General features: G+C 39.6%; 1 protein-coding gene across 3 annotated transcripts in view; it reads right to left on the bottom strand.

Moving 5' to 3' along the window:
- The window catches only part of LOC105428776 (uncharacterized), a 297,052-nt gene that overhangs the window by 67,407 nt on the left and 210,156 nt on the right, over window positions 1-19,489 (bottom strand). For all 3 annotated transcript variants that reach the window (XM_089071693.1, XM_089071694.1, XM_089071695.1), the window contains exons 2-3: window positions 7,775-7,963; window positions 6,411-6,574 (exon numbers count right to left, since the gene is read on the bottom strand). In XM_089071693.1, the coding sequence (XP_088927819.1) occupies window positions 6,411-6,574; window positions 7,775-7,963 (353 nt within the window). The remainder of the gene's footprint in view (window positions 1-6,410; window positions 6,575-7,774; window positions 7,964-19,489) is intronic.

Here is a 19,489-nt window from a genome sequence, read left to right as displayed (position 1 = left end):
TTTCGCGGGAGAGCAAGAGATTTTCGCTGGTAGTTTATGGAAGCTTACAAAGGAAACAAAACATAGAGAATGTCTTGCTTCACGAACAATTAATCTTCGGTAAGTTATTAAGTTACACTTTATTGAAACCTCGCGAGTTATTTTTACCCGAGAGTTCCGAGCAAAATCGATCGCCGCCGATTTGTCACGATTCGAGCGTACAACTGTATTGGACTTCGTTTTCCCGTTAAGCTTCCAGACTCAGAAGAAGCGATTGGTTCTTTCTTAGGTGAATGTCGCTATGTGCCAAATAGCAATCGATTTAGAGCTGTTAAGAGTCATGATTACCCACGGCGCGAGTGGGCGTTGGAAGGACCGTACTTCCGAGTCGACACAAATGGATGGTAAAACGTTTCCGCCGCCCGCGTGGAGAATTCTGATGAAGCTGCGGCAATGAGAATAAGCGCGGAAACTGATGTAAAATATGCAAGACGGCCTATCGTGGATGTTTAGTATGCGATTGAAAATTGTAGGAAGTCGCTCCTAACCCGTTCGGTGCCGAGCTCGAGAATATTCGGGTATGCAAATTCTCCCGATGAAGCCAGCACGAGCATTCTCGACCGTTGCGTTTTTCGTGTTGTTTCTCGAGCCTTGCACGCGGTTCCTCCAGAAGATGAAATTTATATTCGCTAATATATAGCATTTCCTCGAAATGTTTCTAAAATCTTATCCGGCTTATTATGCTTCTTACATTCTTTTTAATATTCTCATATTTTTTTATCTTAAAGCTTCCCGACTCAAGAATAATATTCAAGGAGATATAATAAACGTATTTTAATATATTTAAGAGGTACTTTTTATGATTACTTTTATGAACATTTTTGCTACTACAAGTTGTAATTATTCTCACTTCTTTTCATCAATTATTCGAGGCCAGTAACAGCAATTTCGCAAATCTCGTAATTTTTGCACTCGTAATAAAAGCGTGTGTTGTATAATATCACGCTTAAAAAAAAGGGGAGATGCGGGAAACTTTATTTCACTTGACGTAAAACATGGCAACTGGCAAAATTGCAAACTAAATTCAGTATTTTTTATGGGTGAAGACATGTCTGCGGTTGACGCCGAATGCGAAGTGCGCGTTTGGCGAGAAGGGCATAGAAACGGCACGTATCCGGCTTGCTGCATTAACGTGATTCCAGTATAATCACGCGCGATACATTTGTAATAATGAATGAATTTACGAGAGAATAGCAGTTTCCGTCGTTATTCATAAGCGCGTTTCTCGTTGAAATTTCAACAAAGTCCGTTGTTTTTGTCTGACAAAAATAATCTCGCGTTTCATATAAAATGCATGTTACCGCAAAACCCACATTTAGCATTACGGTATTGGATTACGCTTTCTGGATCTATCACATTTCTTTTACACATAAAAAAAAACAATAAATATATAAATCCAGTGAAATCTATAGTCACGTAGTACTTCACAATTTTCGCAAAAACAAGATTTAGAAATACGGCAATGTAAAATAATTATAAATAAGATTTTATAATTTTAACATTAAAATATATTTCTAAATTTTGTAATCTAAAGAATTAATGCGTTAAATTAACGTTAATATTATAATTATAATATGATTATGTTATTTTATCAATCGGAATAAAAAATTTATTACATCTTGCTACTGCATTATTGTAATCTGTATGTGGATTATAATAATATTAATATATTTTAATAAATGATAGAATTGTAGCAAAATATAAATAGCAAATAGCAGCAAAATTACATACAAATTTAAGATAAGTTTCTTAAGAATTATTAATTTTCTTTCCTGATGTATCAATCGATTATCAGATAAAAATAAGAACAAAAATTAATTTTTAAAATAATGATGATTATAATTAAAATATTACAATACATGTATAGTAACACATTTATAGGAAAAAAAAAAAAAAAAAAACATTTCTGAAATAAGCCATGTAATTAGGCTGTGACAACAATAATAACAATAAGAGTAATAATGATAGAAATAATTTTTTAATGACGTTATACTCGGGCACTCGATATATATTAAATCAATGATAAACAGCTTCGCAACGAAGATAATGAAGCATCGCGCGCTCGGATGATCAGGATAGATAAGTGTACAATTCAAATCTGCTGCATTTCGAGTCGTTCCGTATTCGGCGCCGCGTAAATACATCTGCACGAGAGTCATGCGCGCGAGAGACAACGACAGCTTCATCCGGCGGATTGTGGAGGCAGGAGGGGGGGAGGGGGGGAGGGGGCAGATCGAAAAATCTGTTTTGTCCTGCGGGATCGATCGGCCGGAACGCGGCCCGACACAATCGCCAGGCGACCGGATGCGAGCGCGCCGAAATATGGTAAAGGACTAAAACTGCGATTACACGCGGGATAACGGGCGCGAGGTCGAGAGTTTCGCGGCGCGGATAATCGGGCGCGCGCATTCTGGCGACGCGACGCGACGCGACGTGCGCCGACGAGTCGATAGGATTACCTGGCCGTCGACACGACAAAACCGACCATCGGCCGTGGCTGTCAGCACGTCAGTCAGGCTTTACTTCGCCGCGTTTATTGTCCGTTTATTAATTTATGACCACGGTCCGGGTGCGATTGTTTATAGCGCGAAATGTTCCGACGCCCCGCGCGCACGTGGCTGAGCCATTCGGCATATCGTTAAACGGACAATTAATTCTATTACAGATTATTTCGAGGATCTTATCATTAAAGAAATATACATTGACGTATGATGGGTTTAATCTGATGAAATTAACGAAAACTGAAACAGCATCATCGAGGATAATATAAACAAAAAAAAAAAAAAAAAAAAATCGAGAAGTGCGTATTTATAGAAATGCAGCAAAAGGGACTTAAAGAAATACGCGTGCGAAAAAGGTCTGAGTAAAAAGGATTTAATATATCTATCACGACGATGATGGTTCGCGCGCACGAATTGGCAGATGAATCTCACGGGGGAAACGAAATAAGACGTGCACGTCCGAAAAAGAACTGGACTAGTCTACTGCATTATGATAATGACATTGCGTACGAGCAAATATCCCCGATGGAAAGACGTGACGGGCCAGGCCGGTCGGTTGCATCATCGGCGAGTAATCGTTAAACGCATCATCGACCGTGTGACAAACGGCCGGCGGTTCGTCGGCCGTGTGCGCAACCGCGTATAATTAATGCAAGCGATCCATTCGTCAATCGGACGCGATATCCATCTACGCGTTGCTAATGAATTCCGCGATCATCGTCTAACCGCTTCGACGCGCGTTTCGACAGCAGGCACGATGGATTCTCTCGCTTGGGAGATAAAAGTGATTGCGTGGAGGATCGGTTTGCAGAATATTTCTCAGAATTTTCCTTTCACATTCGTATTCCATCTCAATATCCAGCCTTTTCGACACTGATCCTATTTGTATATCTATTTTCTGTACTTTGCAGAAATTTATTACTTGCAAAAAAAAATTGAACATTTATTAACACGACGTTCTAGACAGTTCATTTGTAAATCGATAATTCGCTGATCTATACAACTTCTTTCTCTCTTTTTTTATCTCATCATTGCTATAGAAATATTATTATTATCGTGACTCCGAAGCAATTTATTAGAAATTATCATATTAGATATTACGTCTATCATGTTTATAGATGAAATGTCAGGCGTGAAAGGCGACGCGTACCTCATCGACTGTTTTTCAATGTTTTCGCGGTCTGCCTCGTTATCATACAGTACACACGCCATAGCATTGCGATAAATTACCACGAGGTTGGTAATTATTTTGACCTACGTGGGCAATAGATACTGTGTTTGACTCATTAACTCGCTGAGAACACGGTAATGAAATTTATGAGCCTATTAAAAATCTCCGCCTAATGTCCTTCAGAATGCAGAAATTTTTTTAAGTAGACGTTCCCAATGATACGCAATACTTTGTTCGATGTTCATTTTCTCGCTGATATCATTGCTCAATTATTATTATTCCATTATTTTGATAATTTTATGACAAAATATCACATAATAAAAAGAGCAATTAACTAACTTATGTAAAATTGAGTATACGTTAATTTGATCATTCGCAAACAATAATATAAAGACATAATTATATTAAATATTCTCTCTCTTTGAATTTATCTGATAATTTAATCTGCTTTTTAATTATTTGATAGTAGACTGATTTATTTCTATAGGTCAGATTGGTGTATGTGTGACGTGTAGTTTTCGTTATTTTCTATTTATGGGTAATTATTATACGCTGCATCTTTTATTACTTATTTAAAAGAACAATAGACAAGCACCACTTGAAGAATGCTATTTTCGATTCCCATTATTTACAGCGACAGAACATCAATTAAAGCCACAAAAAGCTTCCTCCAATCGATCGTTATTTCCAAGCAATTAATTTTATGGTCGCTGCAAATTAGTACTACTACTAGATTGAACGTTAATTAACTAGCGCATGTCAATATTCGCACAGTAATATTTGAGTTTTAAACTTTTTAGGAGTTTATATATAAAAATTTTATATTTTTTCATCAAATTTTTACATAAAAAATTAATAAAAAATCTGTATAATTTATAAAAAAAAAGGCTAATAAAGGCTCTTTTTATACGTAGTCTTAAAAATAATTTGTAATACTGAATGTCTGCTGTTATTAATTCGATTAATTCGCGATAATTCGTGGTTTTCTCGAGAAAATCCGCGTGGAATCAATTCTCTGTGCCATTACGGAACCGAGTATTCGGATACGATCCGCGGAGATGTACTTATTCGCGAAAACGAGCATGCTTATCGCAGCAGTGAGAGGAGAGAGAGCAATTTCATGAGTTCGGTGCCGTGGTTATTCGCGTGTGCACGAAAACAGTCGATGGCCACGGCGCGATAATGGAATTTAATAATACGATGTACGTCCTCTCTCTTTCCCCCTCTCTTCTGTCTCGGTGATCTTCTCTCCTTCTCGCTTCCATCGTCTTTCAGTTTCTCCTCCTCGCAGCGATGCGGCGCGGCACCGTCGAGCAAGTGCACGGGTATGTCGGGGCAAGCGCGCTCACTGGCTCGGTTCGTCGGTTAATTAGCCATTAAATATCAAGCAGCCGGCACGAGACTGCACGCAGATGGTATTTCGGATCAGTTAGGGCAGTTAGCAATGGGCAATTACGGATAATAAACAGACTGCGCGACTGCGGCAGCGAACGGCGCGCGTGGCGTGTTGTACGAATGGTCCGGAAAGCCGAGTTGCGCTTGTATGGTGCACAGATCCGTAAAACTCGAAATATACCGTGAAATAAGGGATTTTTGATATTCAAAAATTATGATATTTTGTCTCCAAATATTTCTTCTCCTCAAAAGTTAAAAGCATCGTAAACTGATAAAAGAGTAAGGCCAAAACCGTTGAAAAAAAAAAAACTAAAAAATGTTTAAATTAAAAGCGTGAAAAATTAAAAGAAAAACGAATCCAAGTATTTATAATGTGTTGACAATCCAATTTCACAGATCGATCTTGTAAATCTGATATATTCGTACATGTCATATTTCTTCGTACAAAACGAATATTGAGCGCACCACAAAAATACCCACGCTTCATGAACATGGAAATTCGGAATCGAGGATACATTTGTGATAATCATTTTGCATTCGTTTCAAGGGAGATTAATTAATCGGCACGCCCGAAATATCGGCCCAACTGGATAAATCATTAGCATTAATATTTCATTATTCCCGTGTACTGCATGCGCGCGCGCACGCTATCTGGCTACCCAGATTGAATTCAGTTAAATGTGAAAATCGTCCTGTTTGGAGTTTTCTCGGATTTACTGTATTCGACAAACATGTTCGATGTCGAACGTCACTGATCGCGATTCGAGCAAGTGATCGATTGCGCCGCGCTGGTTTTCTTTTACCGTAACAAAAATACATTCAAGTAAAGAGTAACAATAATTGCAGTTCCATTGTTAGTCGTATCTCTCATTTATTTACGATTTATAAAAAACATTACATTTAATACAAAAATATTGTAAATTATATAAATTGTATACGTATCAGAATAAATGAAACAATTATGTAATAAATCAAATATTGTAATTTCCATATTTTCGAAATTTAGAATGTAAATTCATTCTCTTATCAGCTTCAACTTAATCTGCTAATTATTTGAGTTGTTAAATCTCCAATTATTGCATTAATTTTCCCGCAATTGTATTCGTTCATTTTTATACAAATAGCATATTTACTTGAATGTAAATTGCACTCATTATAAACAGGTTTCCGGATTTAATATAAAACGCCTACTGCTACTTGCTTGTACCAGGCCGTATTTATATATATAAATATATATATATATATATATATATATATATATTAATAATATTAATAGAGCACATGTGAAACAAACTTTTTCTTACCTTTGATAGGTTGCTTGAGGTCCACCCGGTGTCACGGCGGCGGTCGTGTTTTGTGTGGCAAGCGCGAGCTTTTGCTGTCGATGTTGGAACATCTGCCTGCTGAAGACCCCGTATCCGAAGCCATAGATTTCATCCTCCTCCTTGTCGCTGAGGCAGCTCGAGGGCTGCACAAAAATGGAGATCGTTCGCTCTTTTCCTCTATCTATACGGGGCGGCGGATTTTGCTTGCGAAGCAGTACCAACTATCACTTACGTTATAAGTGGGAGAGAGCACGGAGATGTATTAAGAACTCGTTACATAGGAGCAGTGTGTTTGTTGTGCCGCGGAATTTTACGAGACAGCGTAATTACATATGGTTTAATTACGTTGTTCGAGACGACAAATTCAACAATGATTTATCAATTATACATTTTCATATCGTGTCTAATAAATAAAGCACAGATTTTTAATAACGCAAAGTATAAAAATCGAGAAAGAGAATTAAATGGTACTTTGATTGATTAAATTAATAAAGGATCGAGCAATCATTTTCGCGTTTAATCAAAACGTGATACTCCGTGAGACGAGTAACTTCTATATTAATTTTACAAATCGACACGTCATTGATCTTCGAAGTAGCGTGACCTTAATAGACAATCGATTGCTCACGTTTGAAAATTCGATTAGCTAGTTAGGAAGGAAAGACTAGGTAACGAACAATAATCGATTTAAGCTGGGATCGATAGGGTCTACATGGTTAATCGCCTTAAAGCTTTGGGAAGTTGCTTACGAAGGAGCCACGAATCCACCAATACAAAGTGTTTGAATTTCCATGAAGGATTCTCCGTAAAATCTTCCTTTAACTGAGCATTTTATTCAAACGTACAAGAAATTCTAATCATAATATTTAAGAAAATATTTATTCAGTTACAAATCATATTTCGATATGTACGAAGATTAAGTTTTATGTTCATTATATTAATTATTGTCAAATATTCTCTGGATGCACACTTGTATGTTTCGTTGAGTAAATTGTTGAAATGCAATTTTATTCTTATGAATACGTTCGTATTTCATCGATTGTTCCGTATATACGCGATTGCCTGTGTCTGACAATTTTCTTCGTGACAAAATTGTCCCCGCCCGTCGGAAAAAGAGACAAATGCTCGTATCGAATCAACTGGACGTGTTCTTCTCGCGAGTTCTGTCCCTTCGAAAGCAATTTGGCGAAGTGTCAGGGGAGTAGAGTAATAAGAAGAAATCGCGGCGATAGACAAGCTACTATATGTCACCCTATAACCGCATTATGCCGTCCGCGAAAGCAATAAAAGAAGAGAATCGACGTCCGGGTGGCAATAAAAGCGAATATGAGGGATTTGCTCACCGAGTATTTTCCGGGCACGTAAATGGGCTGTGAATGACTGGTGGTGAGCTGAGTGTTGGGCATTCGGGCGGAAGCGTTTGTTTCTCGTCGGCGTAGCTCCTCCAACGGTTCCAGGACATCCCCGTAATGCGTCCTGAAGAGATCTGCATATCTTGAAGCGAGTCCTTCCAAATAGCCCCTCTCGCCCTCCTGTAACAGGCAACGTCGAAATCTTAGAAGTGGCGCAAAATATGCTTATACATATAAACATGTTCATTATTTTATGTGTCCTATATAATGCGAATTAAGTAAATCCGAGTTAAGTAAGATTTTTTTACATAAAAATGGATGGTTTTATACTCGTTAAACAGTATCATTATATAAAAAATGAATATCAGCTAATAATAAATATAATAAATATATTTTTCTGATTATATTAGTACAGCGTTGAAAATAATTAGCACATGATAAATAGATTTGTATAAAATACATTATAATTTTCTTATCAATCGATGAATTAATAAATGACTAAATTTTTTAAATACTACTGTTATAAGATTAATTTACATTGGAAATATGAAACGTATTTAGATTAATTATTGAGTTTATTAATAAGAGCTGACAAAAGCACGCGATTTTCTCATATATTATAAATAATAACGAATGACCGACGTGTTATCTGAATAAATGGGGTAACTACATTGCACTGGTGCAGCTTTTCAATACGTTATCATAATATGTTATCATAATCATAACATGTTTAAACAAGAATAGACTTCATTTTGTCATATATATTGACTTTTTAGAAAAACAGAGAGTATCTGATATATTTAATATATAATACAATATACAATATGCAATATATACATTGTAATATATTAAATATATCAGATTCTCTCTGTTTTTCTTTTGGCAGCAATGACTTGCACATTCTATAATAAATTTATTTGTGCTCAATTTAAAATAAGAAAAACTGTAAAAAGTGTAAGTCGTAAGAAAATATAAAAAGAATATGTTTTTCTACTATGCGATATATCAATTTCGGCGATATTAAATTAAAGAACGTAGAATTTCTTATGAGGTGAACTGATATTCTCGGAAACATCGTGCATAGAAAATATGTGTATGCATATACATTCTGTTTTTCGAAATCCAACCAGTCCAACGTGTCGACGTAGTGGTATATGATTCAACAAGGTAAGCGCACAGGCGGACGTGAGGGAAAAGTCAAACACATCTAGGAAAGGACGTACGGTCCACGAGAAAAGGAAGAGAAGCGGACAACGGGAAGTAAGAAGGAAGCCGAGAGTAAGGATCGGCGTACGGCGAAGGTTGATGTCACATTAATATTTCAGGATTCCACTTCCGCCAACTCCCGATTCGACTCTCGGGCTCGTAGTAACCATGGAAGGGCTGTATCCTTCCCTTTTATGGCAGCGAGGAGGAAGTAGAGGCGGAATAGTGAAAAGCGAGGGGGTGGTGGGCGCGGGGTGGATCGTGAAACGGGAACGCTTTGTCTGGCGCAAGTCGCCTCCTATTTACACTTTAAGCGGCCTCCATCCATCCTCCGCCTCCGCCTGTCGTCTCTCCGCTAGGTGCCGGCAAACGATATTCCGCGGCTACCGCCGCGGTCGTCTCCCGGATTTAAATCCCATTTGTAAATATTCCCTTCGCGGCTGTGAGTGAATTACGTGGGAATTATGCCCGACGCGAAGAAGCGGTTCATCTTCTGCGCGCGCGCCCGCTCCAATTTTGCGAAAGGCGCCGACAGGTTTCACGCATACTTCGTCGACAAGTGCGCGACGCGTTTAATTTCTCAACAGCAAAATAAAGAAAACGTCTCTCTTGTACATATATATATATAGTATAAGTTGTTTTTAACGTGATGAAATTACATTCATTGGCAATAATAAGCGAATTTACAAAGCAATAACGTTATGCAGATTTGTTTTTATGATTGTGCAGAAATTGAATTTGAATAAAATTAGCTTGTTGAGCTATCAATCCCTCTGCTCTTGTCAGATTCCATTTCATATATTTTTGTCATAGTAATTTGTGTATTTTTAGCATGCTATTCACCAACAAATAAAGGCCAAAAGTGGAAAATATGAGAAAACGCATGCGCGTAACTAATCCTTTGGGATATGCAATGTACGGCACAATTCGGTAGGTTTCGCAAAATTATATCGCAGCTGTCGCCAGATGCGCTGTTCCATCCGCCGAAAGAATTCACGACGCGCGCTTGACGTTGCATTGTTTGATGTTAGCGGCGGCAGAGTAAACTGTACGAAAAATGTGCAGAACGATTCGTACTAAAATTGTATTACGTACTGAAATAAAATGCAATTAAAACTTGTCATTCACAAATAAAAATAAATAACATTTCCGTTATCATCAATTTAATAAAATCGATGAAACTCATTTTAGAGTTTGGCGCGTCTGGTTTCAGATTATAATCCTATTTTAATTTTATATGTTGTGTATTTTGATGCAAACGTGTTTTAATATACGCATCGATGTGCTAGATATTAAATGAATAGAATGGGAGAATGGAGTCATCAATTGCAGAACGTCAAACGTCAAGATTTTCATTACGATATAATCTATTCCTACCTCGGGATGGGTTAGGAAAGACATTAAGACGAGTGTCGAAGACGCGCGAAGGATGAAACGAACGGAACGGAGTCATCGTTCCGCCATCCGCTCCTCTCCTCCTCACCCCTTCACGTGCCCGTTTCCCTCGCCCTTTTATCGATAATCCGCGAGTATTAATTAGAATTCCAATCTTCCGATTTAATACGATGTTCCCCCGCCGCCCCAACACTTTCCTCCGCAGTTCCAGTCTCTTCCTTCCACCCTCACTTTCTCCTTTTCCAGCTTCCGCCCTCCACCCCCGTCATTTCCCTCCGAGGGGCTTAACGGTCAAACTGAAACTTTCAAATTGAGAGTGCATAAAGCGAACGAATTTTGCACGCGCGGGCACGACTCTTTAGAACTTTATCGCGTCATAAATTAAAATTTCATCCACGAACGGATAATTGAGGAGTGATTAAAGCGTTCATTTTACCAAGCCGCTTGGCGAAATGTCCACAGAAATGTCCTCGCGGTCGGCAAGATTCCTATCTCGCTCCATTTTGATGTTCCATCAAAAACCTTCACAATCATTATACTTATGCTCGACGATTTCAAATAATTAAAACTTAAAATTCACTTCTTATAAATGCTTTTAGTCACGAGTAACTAACAAACAGTACGTATACATTTATCATCATAAAATATTAAATATGATTTCTAACGCTACGTAATCTACGTTTTCAATATGAATAAGTAAGATAAGCGGAACAAGTGTATTTAGTAAAATATAAACATATAACAAGAAGATTTCTTTAATTATTCTACGATCTTCCTAGCATGTCCTAATTTTTCAAGCTTTGAGAAAGATCTATGCCGGATGATCTCCCCGCCACATAATTGGACAATACAGAATTACCGTACGGAACATAATCGCATCCGCGCCATTTTTAACGAGCACCGGGTTTCAACGATTAACTGGATTTTACAGGGGACAATAAGATTTCTTCCGAACGGTGAAAACAGTGGTGCACAGGTTCTTGCGCGCGAGCTAAGTACTTGTATCGCGCTAAAAGTTAATTCTCCGTGCTACCATTCTACCTGGGAGAACCATTTCATTCTAACGAGCGGTATACAACGTACTAGCTGCCTGGCCAGAAGAATCCGTCGAATAACATAACAACGACCGCCCTCTCAGCAGCTCCCTCGATGACAAGAGGGACGCACTGTAATTATGTTTATTTCCCTCCCCATTTTCCGTCAGATTACGTGACATTTGGGAAACGCTATTTCTTAGACTGAGAAAATTTTATAGATAATATTCAGAGACATTTTTGATATGACGCTACTATATTATTATAACACACACACACACACACACACACACACACGCGCGCGCTTTATCGTCCATCAAGTTTTTTGTTAAAATGGATCTTCATTAACCGTGATCGTGTAAAGCGGTATGAAAAAAATCGCGAGGAGAGGAAGAAAAAAGATAAATAAATGAATGCTAATGCGTCCCGGACGAGCATTTATGCAATGCACTCCGTAATGCAATGTGACTGCTATCGCATATTTCCGTGCTAAAATTTTCCACGAAATATCGTTCGCGCAATTCTATTTCACGGCAGGAATGAGCGAATCGAAAAATGAGTGCGCTTTTGCAGCACGGTCAGCACACAGAGAAACGGATTTTTCCGCGTGAAATATTATCTCTCACCTGAAGAAAGGATTACGCTGAATTGACAAGTAAGCCGCTCTTCACAGTTGATAAGACGGTTGATAATGTTCCGAGAGTCTTCGTTGCATTTTTCGAGAATCGTTATTCAGGATCACGGAATATCGAGCGTATTTCCAAGGATGGATTCGGGGAGCAAAATAAACTCGGGGAGGCAAAAATAAAATATACTTCTGTCCTATTTATCTATCGTTCACTTCTGCTCGCGGCGAAGTCAGCAATTCCTTTGGTTAACTTTCGTATCGCAATTCTTCTTCCTTCTCTCCTCGCGCTGACGGAATTCAAAGTGGTCAGCGATGCGCGCGTGATCCGCCTCACTCAAGAAGATAAAGCCCGCGAAGCCGTTAGCGGATAAAAACTGAGGGAGCGGATCGAAAAATCAAGCGCGTCCGTCGGTTCTCATATTTCCTTTGAAGTAGGCAAACCCACTTTCAGAGTGTTAACATTGCCGAGCGCGCGGCACAACTTTCCGGAAAATTATTTTACTCCGGGCGAAGGCAATCCCTATTGACTCGCCCGCGATCGCTTCGACGAGGTTGCGGGATGAGAAAGAGCGGCGGGGAGATGAAGAGGCAACGGAGGGGGCAGAACGAGATAGCGATAGGGAGGGAAGAAGCGGTCGAGCTGAGATAGAAGAGCGGAAGAAAATTGAAAAGTCAAGAAGCTTCCTCTCGCCTCCCCCTCCTCCTTCCCAGCCCCCGCCCTCACCCCGACGTGCTCGTAGAGTTTAACCGCGTACTGCAAGACGAGCTTTACTCTCTATACTTCTCCTTCTTTTTATATCGGTCTATTTATCCACCTATACTTTCAGTTTTCTTTCTCTCTTCTACCGCTCACGATGACTCGCCTCCTTTTTCTCCCTGCGGTATTCTCTCTTCCTGTGTGTTCTTTTACATCTCATTTTACGATCATGTCGTCACGGATACGCTCCTCGCTCGTTGATACGAGAAAATTCATCGACCGTCACTTACCAACGTGATTGCAAATGACGCGTCGTGTAACAACGTTCGTAGTGAATTTCCCAATGAAAATTGTACTTTCTCTCTCTCTCTCTCTCTCTCTCTCTCTTGTCTTTCACGGAAACCGTACCGATTTCAAATTAAATACGAGACATAAAGATCTTTGAAACGCGCGTGAAGTGTTCGATAAATAAAGCGCGCTCGTCCCATTGTGCACCCAGTGGCCATTCGAGCGTGCTGTTTTTCAGGCAAAATAGTATGAGCGTTCGCCAGAAGTGAACCATCTCTCTCTCTCTCTCTCTCTCTCTCTCTCTCTCTCTCTCTCTCTCTCTCTCTCTCTCTCTCTATCTATCTCTCTCTCTCTCTCTCTCTCTCTCTCTCGTAGAGACGCATATCGATTTCGCATACGAACGACGCTTTTCGCCCGCTTGAAATCCGAGGCGCGAAGTAGACGGCGGTTTTACGATAATTGGGCGGCCCGTGGGGCACTTCACCACTTCTCCCGACGCGATGGAGGATGGAATTATTTTCGGGTGGTCCCTCCAACGGGCGTTGCACCCGCCATTAGCGCGGGCCGAGCGGCACTCGACGTATTCATTTCCTCACCCTCATTATTTACATATACTTCATTTACTCGCTCTCGCGCCCTACCACTAAGCCATTCCGCCATCGACGAAATGTAATCCACGAAAAGCTGGGCTGGCCGGCAATCGCGATCTTTTCGCACCAGATATTCCCCGGATTCACGCTCGATCGAGAGCTCCGGCTGATAGCAAAATCACGTACTTATTGTTCTCGATCGATCGAGAATGGCTAAAAGCGATGTGTCGGAAGATGGACTCCCTCCCTGTCATTAAAAACAGATCTCGCGCGCTTATCGATTCCGAAGGTTATTATCTCATACAGTGTTAATGCACGTTTATCTCTATTTTCATATTTTTTTGCATATTTCTGATAATAGATTATTCTTTCTATAAAATTTACAAATGTATAAATATATCGTACTTTAATACATAAATGCATATATATATATATATAAATTCAGTAATGACATTATATAAAGTAACAAATATTTCATTGAATCAGCAAATATACGATTCGTTTAATTAAATGTAACTATAATTACTGAGTAATTATCTGTCAAAAATGAGAGTTAATGCTGATAAAATCAAATATTACGATAATACTTCACTATTTGTTCATTCTATACTCTACTCGTAATTGTAATTGCAAAAAATATATAAAGCAGAGATACCAAAAAGAGATTATAAAAATACAGGATTTTTTTTGTTTTAAGATAAACTGTATACTGATAGAAGTAATTCTTAATGCAAATGTGAGGAGATTTTCGGGATGAGGCTATTGGATTCGACTCAGGGCAAGCAACTCATGTTGTTTCGGTGCCGCAGCGAGGTGAGACGAAGAGGAAAACGGAATGACGGAGAGGATAGAGCGCTAAGAGGCAAAGGTCGGCGAGTAATGTGCAGCAGACTGGTTCACGAGTGGCGTGGCATAGTGGATGGTTGGTATTTCGTCCCTTTTCAGACTCGACGAAAGCCTCGACGCAGGATTTCGGCGTCAGGCTTAAGAGCTGCTGCCTTAATCTCCGCCGCTTGCCCAACCAGCCTTCTACACTCCACAATCCCTTCGTCGTCTTTTCCCCGCGTCTTACTCCTTTTCGGGCTCTCATCCTTCCTGCACCGGTGACTGCCATCAACATCGCAGCGGTCGCCGTCTTTTGCCACGGCGAAGCATGTCGCGGCAAAGTCCCGTGGGTTCCCCTCTTTCGACTTTTATTTTGACTGCAGTAGGATCGTAGAATGTTTACGGAACCCGGAAGTTAACGGCGACTAAAAGTAGAGGTTGATGCTTTACCATCGAGAGAGTTCTTCCAAAAGACGATTGTGAGGAGCGAGTGTGTCGCTTCGACATACTTGTTCCTTGCAAGCTCTAAGGATTACTTTTTTCAGCACGGTTGTTTACAATCTCGTTTGCTCTCCTCAGTATTTTATTTAGATGTTTTGAAAACATTTCACATAGCACATAAAATTGTAAAAAATAATTTGCAGTAGTGTGTGTGTGTGTGTGCGTGCGTGCGTGCGTGCGTGCGTGCGTGCGTGCGTGCGTGCGTGCGTGCGTGCGTGCGTGCGTGCGTGCGTGCGTGCGTGCGTGCGTGCGTGCGTGCGTGCGTGCGTGCGTGCGTGCGTGCGTGCGTGCGTGCGTGCGTGCGTGCGTGCGTGCGTGCGTGCGTGCGTGCGTGCGTGCGTGCGTGCGCGCGCGCTAAATAAAAATAAATCTTTATAATCTTTATAATACAATCTTTATAATTAAGAATTTATAATTACTAGTTTTTTTATTAATATCAATTAAAAGTTTACTGAAAACTCGTAAATAATGGAGAACAAAATAATGCATCACACTTCATTTGTAAAAATTATTCCCAAATCTCTCACGATGTGACAGACGAATTCATTCAAACGAGTGTTCGCCGAAGGTCTCGACGCCCTGATCCTACGAGAATCCTCCGTGCTCGAGCAGACACACACGCATGCACGCGCGCACACACACATACACACACACACCCCACACACACACACACACACACACACTTGGAAACAGAGCCGACGTCTACTAAATTTTAATCACAAAAATGCATTGCGCATTGTGTCGACTGTCGGTGGCTCCGAGGACGTGCGACGGGGGTGGACGACGCTTGTTGTCGGCGGATGGATATGTCGCGGGGGGAGGTAAAAAGGGTGCGAAAGGGTGCGAAAGGATGCGGAAGGGTAGCCCGACGTTCGAGTGGAACGACTGGAAGGATTGAGAGGAACGGAGACGTGGGAAAGCGAAAAAAGAAACGCGAAAAAAGAAACGCGAAAAAAGAAACGATGGATAAAAAGGGATGACGATGGGCAGAAGAACGACAGCGGCGGCGATGGCGAGAAACGACAAGGATAGAGAACGATGTATGCGTGCAGGAGTGGATTGTAGCATTGTTAAGTGCACGAACGCAGCCCTGAAAAAAGCGCTATTGTCAGTTTAACGCACGGCGTTCGTTCTCGTCGTTCGCGCCACGGACTTCCGAAAAGTTCCGTCGTCTCTTTTCACAGTCTTCGTGAGGCATCCTGGATTCGTGTTTCCCCTTCCTATACGATATGTATTTCGCCAACACGTGAAACCTCCAGCATTACAAGCTCCTCGTCGATAATATTTCCGACATTGGACGACTACTCACACGTGATATTAATGCAAAATAAAAACCTCATCAAATACAAGACCTATCTTTATGCTACTAATATTAATACACTTTCCCATATTAAGGAAAGATAAAAACATATTTTTTTCAACCTTTCTATAAAAAATTAATAATAAATCATATTTTATTCTATAATAATAATAATAATAATAATAATAATAATAATAATAATAAAGTAATAATTGTTATCTATATATTAAACGGTTCTTTCATTTTCAAAACTTTTAATCCCTCGTTTTTATGAAAGTGATATTTATATATGAAGCTTAATACGATTGTTAATATCTGCGTTGTCACTGGATACTCATAATGATTTTTTTATTGTTGTCGATACGGCTCACGCAACAAAGCACAATGCTTGAAATGTATAATTCACATCGCTTCTGCTTTTATTTTTCTGTTCTATTATTTGTTCCAATTCTCTTGCAGAATACAGAATTGATCGTCATGTTTGACGCAAAAAGAGCAAACTGTCATTATACTGATATTATTTGATATGCCAATAATTATTTGTAAAAAACATTGCAAAAGTTAAATTTGCTGTTCTTAATATTGCCGCTAATTTTAATTACAAAAATCCTTAATCAGAGTATTGTATAAACAATTTGTTTAATCTAATTTCTATTTCTTATCATTATTTCGTTTTTAGCTTCTCATGCACAGTATAACTTTTTAAAAATTGTAAACAAAACAAATTTATTTTTGCAACAAACAGATATATATTTTATATACTTTTTTCTAAATGTAATACCATATTTTTTCAAAATCGTTAGACAAACAATTTTATGTATAAATATAACTGAAAAAATAATTAAATAATTTATAACATAATATTATAAATTAAATAACATCTTTCAATCTTTTATACCTTTTTCTTTTTAATATCTTTATTTTTTGTTTATTAAAATTCTTGCATTTGCGCTATTAAAAAAATCATTAAGAATTTCGATGATATACCTTCTTGATATCCTATTACAATTATAAGCAATATATTTCAATATTCGCGCAGACTGACGCATGTAGTTATCTAAACTATGCAATTTCATGGACCTTGAGGGAAGTGAGCAAAAGAAAAAAAAAAAAAGAAAAAATAATTTTAATTTCGATTCGGCTTCGAAATCCAGTTGTGAGTGATGAACATAGAACCTTTTCGTTGTTGCGCTACGAGTTGTGCGGAAATAAGCCTCGAGGCATACTGAGTATTAGGCGTACAAGTCCGCTCATTTCCGGCCGTAATCACTGAAGTAACGCTAGACCCTTGTCACATCTGGAAGTGGATATATTTCATTTATTTTCAAAGGCCGACCCTTTGAGCAATCTCTGTGGCTTGCGGCTACTGAATCGTCTCATCCGCCACGGTTGGTTTTCACTCGACTGTCGGTATATGGTTGAATTACGAGTGGCACACAGAGGCGGTGCAAAGAGCAAAGGGACAAGATTTGAATTGCTAAAATACCTTTTCTGGCCGATAAACCACAATTCTCCGTATAAATTTTTATACGAAGAAAAGAAGACACGCATAATTCGCGATACCGAGATCCTCTTGCTAAACTACAGATACCCCATATATTAAAGAAAGTAGAGCACATAATCCACGACTCGCTTTAATACCGAATTCAATATTTAATTGCCTTAACATTTCCTTTCTCTATAACTATATACAATGTCATTTGTTTCACGTTATCATCTGTATCTCCCCGTATTTGCGCAGACACCGATTCGTACATCGCGGTACATTGGAAACAGGTGAGACAAAGTATTCTAAAACAATACTCGTTTTTATTGTAAATCGGAAATTAATGGCACGGAGTGAGTAGCCACGGGTATCGCATCGACAAAGGCAATTCGTGATGATCAGTGACACCGGCATCATCAAATGACGGCACAAAGCGCAATGCCGACAGGCAATGGACGACACACGTACTTCTCCATTGTGCATTTGTTGCATGCTGTTCATTCAGTTAAGCATTGAACTGTAATTCGGTCATGCCAATACGTCGATCATTTAAGCTCGTTCCATTCAAGCTGACATATTAATTTTTAAAAATCAAACAAATATTTTTGATGACAGGGTAAAATAAATACACTCAAATAGCCACATATCTTTTTTTTTTTTTTTCAATAAATCATTCGTTTAGCAAATCGTTTTCGCGCGCAGAAAAACGCTATTATTGGATATCATCATTTGATAATAAAGAGTAAGAAAATATCAATTATAAAAACATAATCGTGTCTAAGTGTGCTCGCGTTGCAATAACATTTTCCTAACGCAACACAGAAAAGTTAATGCCACGTTTAGAGGAGAAAAAAGATCGGTTAGTAAACTTCCATTTGTGCTGCTTCGTAAAAAAATCACGCTCAACGTTTACACTGCAAACGTCCGGACGGTTCATTAAGGACGTGCGGAGAACGAAAGTTGATTATATCGCACATGATAAACCACGTTGCGATCTTCGTACTCCGATCTTGTCTCTCGTATCGTGGAGAGAGTTCAATAACCATTAGCGCATGGCGGCTGTTCGGTGGCTGTTCCGCGGCATCGCGTAACGACGAGCTCGAGTACGCGAGCTTAACTACGTCGTAAAAGAGACAGGGAGTCATTAGGGAACACTCGCGGGTGAGGGACGCGAGAGATGAGAAACGAGTCGGAGACAGAGACGAGTCGGTGTGCCGTTCGGTATCGAGTTAATAAGACGGAAAATTCAACGACGAGCGACGAGTAGTTAATTACCAGTAGACACCGCGTAATGCAAACATTAATTAACACACACAATGAGAGGGAAAAGGAAAGCAGGAGGGAGGAGGCGTAGCGCATTACGCGCGGCTATGGGCGAGCAACGGCACACGTGTACGTCGTCCATGCTCGATAATGTTCACACGATACCCGGTATGTGTGCACCCGGAGAAGAACTAACCCCGGTAACCACCGAAGGTCGATGTAATTCATCGACCTTTTTATTTCCTCAAATATCTCTCGGTAATAAAATTTAACGTTGCGCGAAAGAGCGAGACGAGGTTACAGTTAGCTTCTCGCCACGTGTGCTCGCTCTTTCACGCACTCACCCCTCAGTATCACTCGATTCTCCGTCTTTTTTCCACTGATCCTCTCCCCTCTTTTCTATCTATATATCACGCTTTGTGACTCCGGCACCCGTGAGAATAATGAGGCAAACCCCGCGTCTGTCCCAGACGCCGTCTCATTAAAGACGGCA

This window comes from Pogonomyrmex barbatus, unplaced genomic scaffold (assembly GCF_055798465.1).
Source record: "Pogonomyrmex barbatus isolate J1 unplaced genomic scaffold, ASM5579846v1 scaffold12, whole genome shotgun sequence".
Lineage (NCBI taxonomy): Eukaryota > Metazoa > Arthropoda > Insecta > Hymenoptera > Formicidae > Pogonomyrmex > Pogonomyrmex barbatus.
Note: the sequence above shows the minus strand (reverse complement) of the source record. Positions and strands in the feature narration are given on the sequence as shown.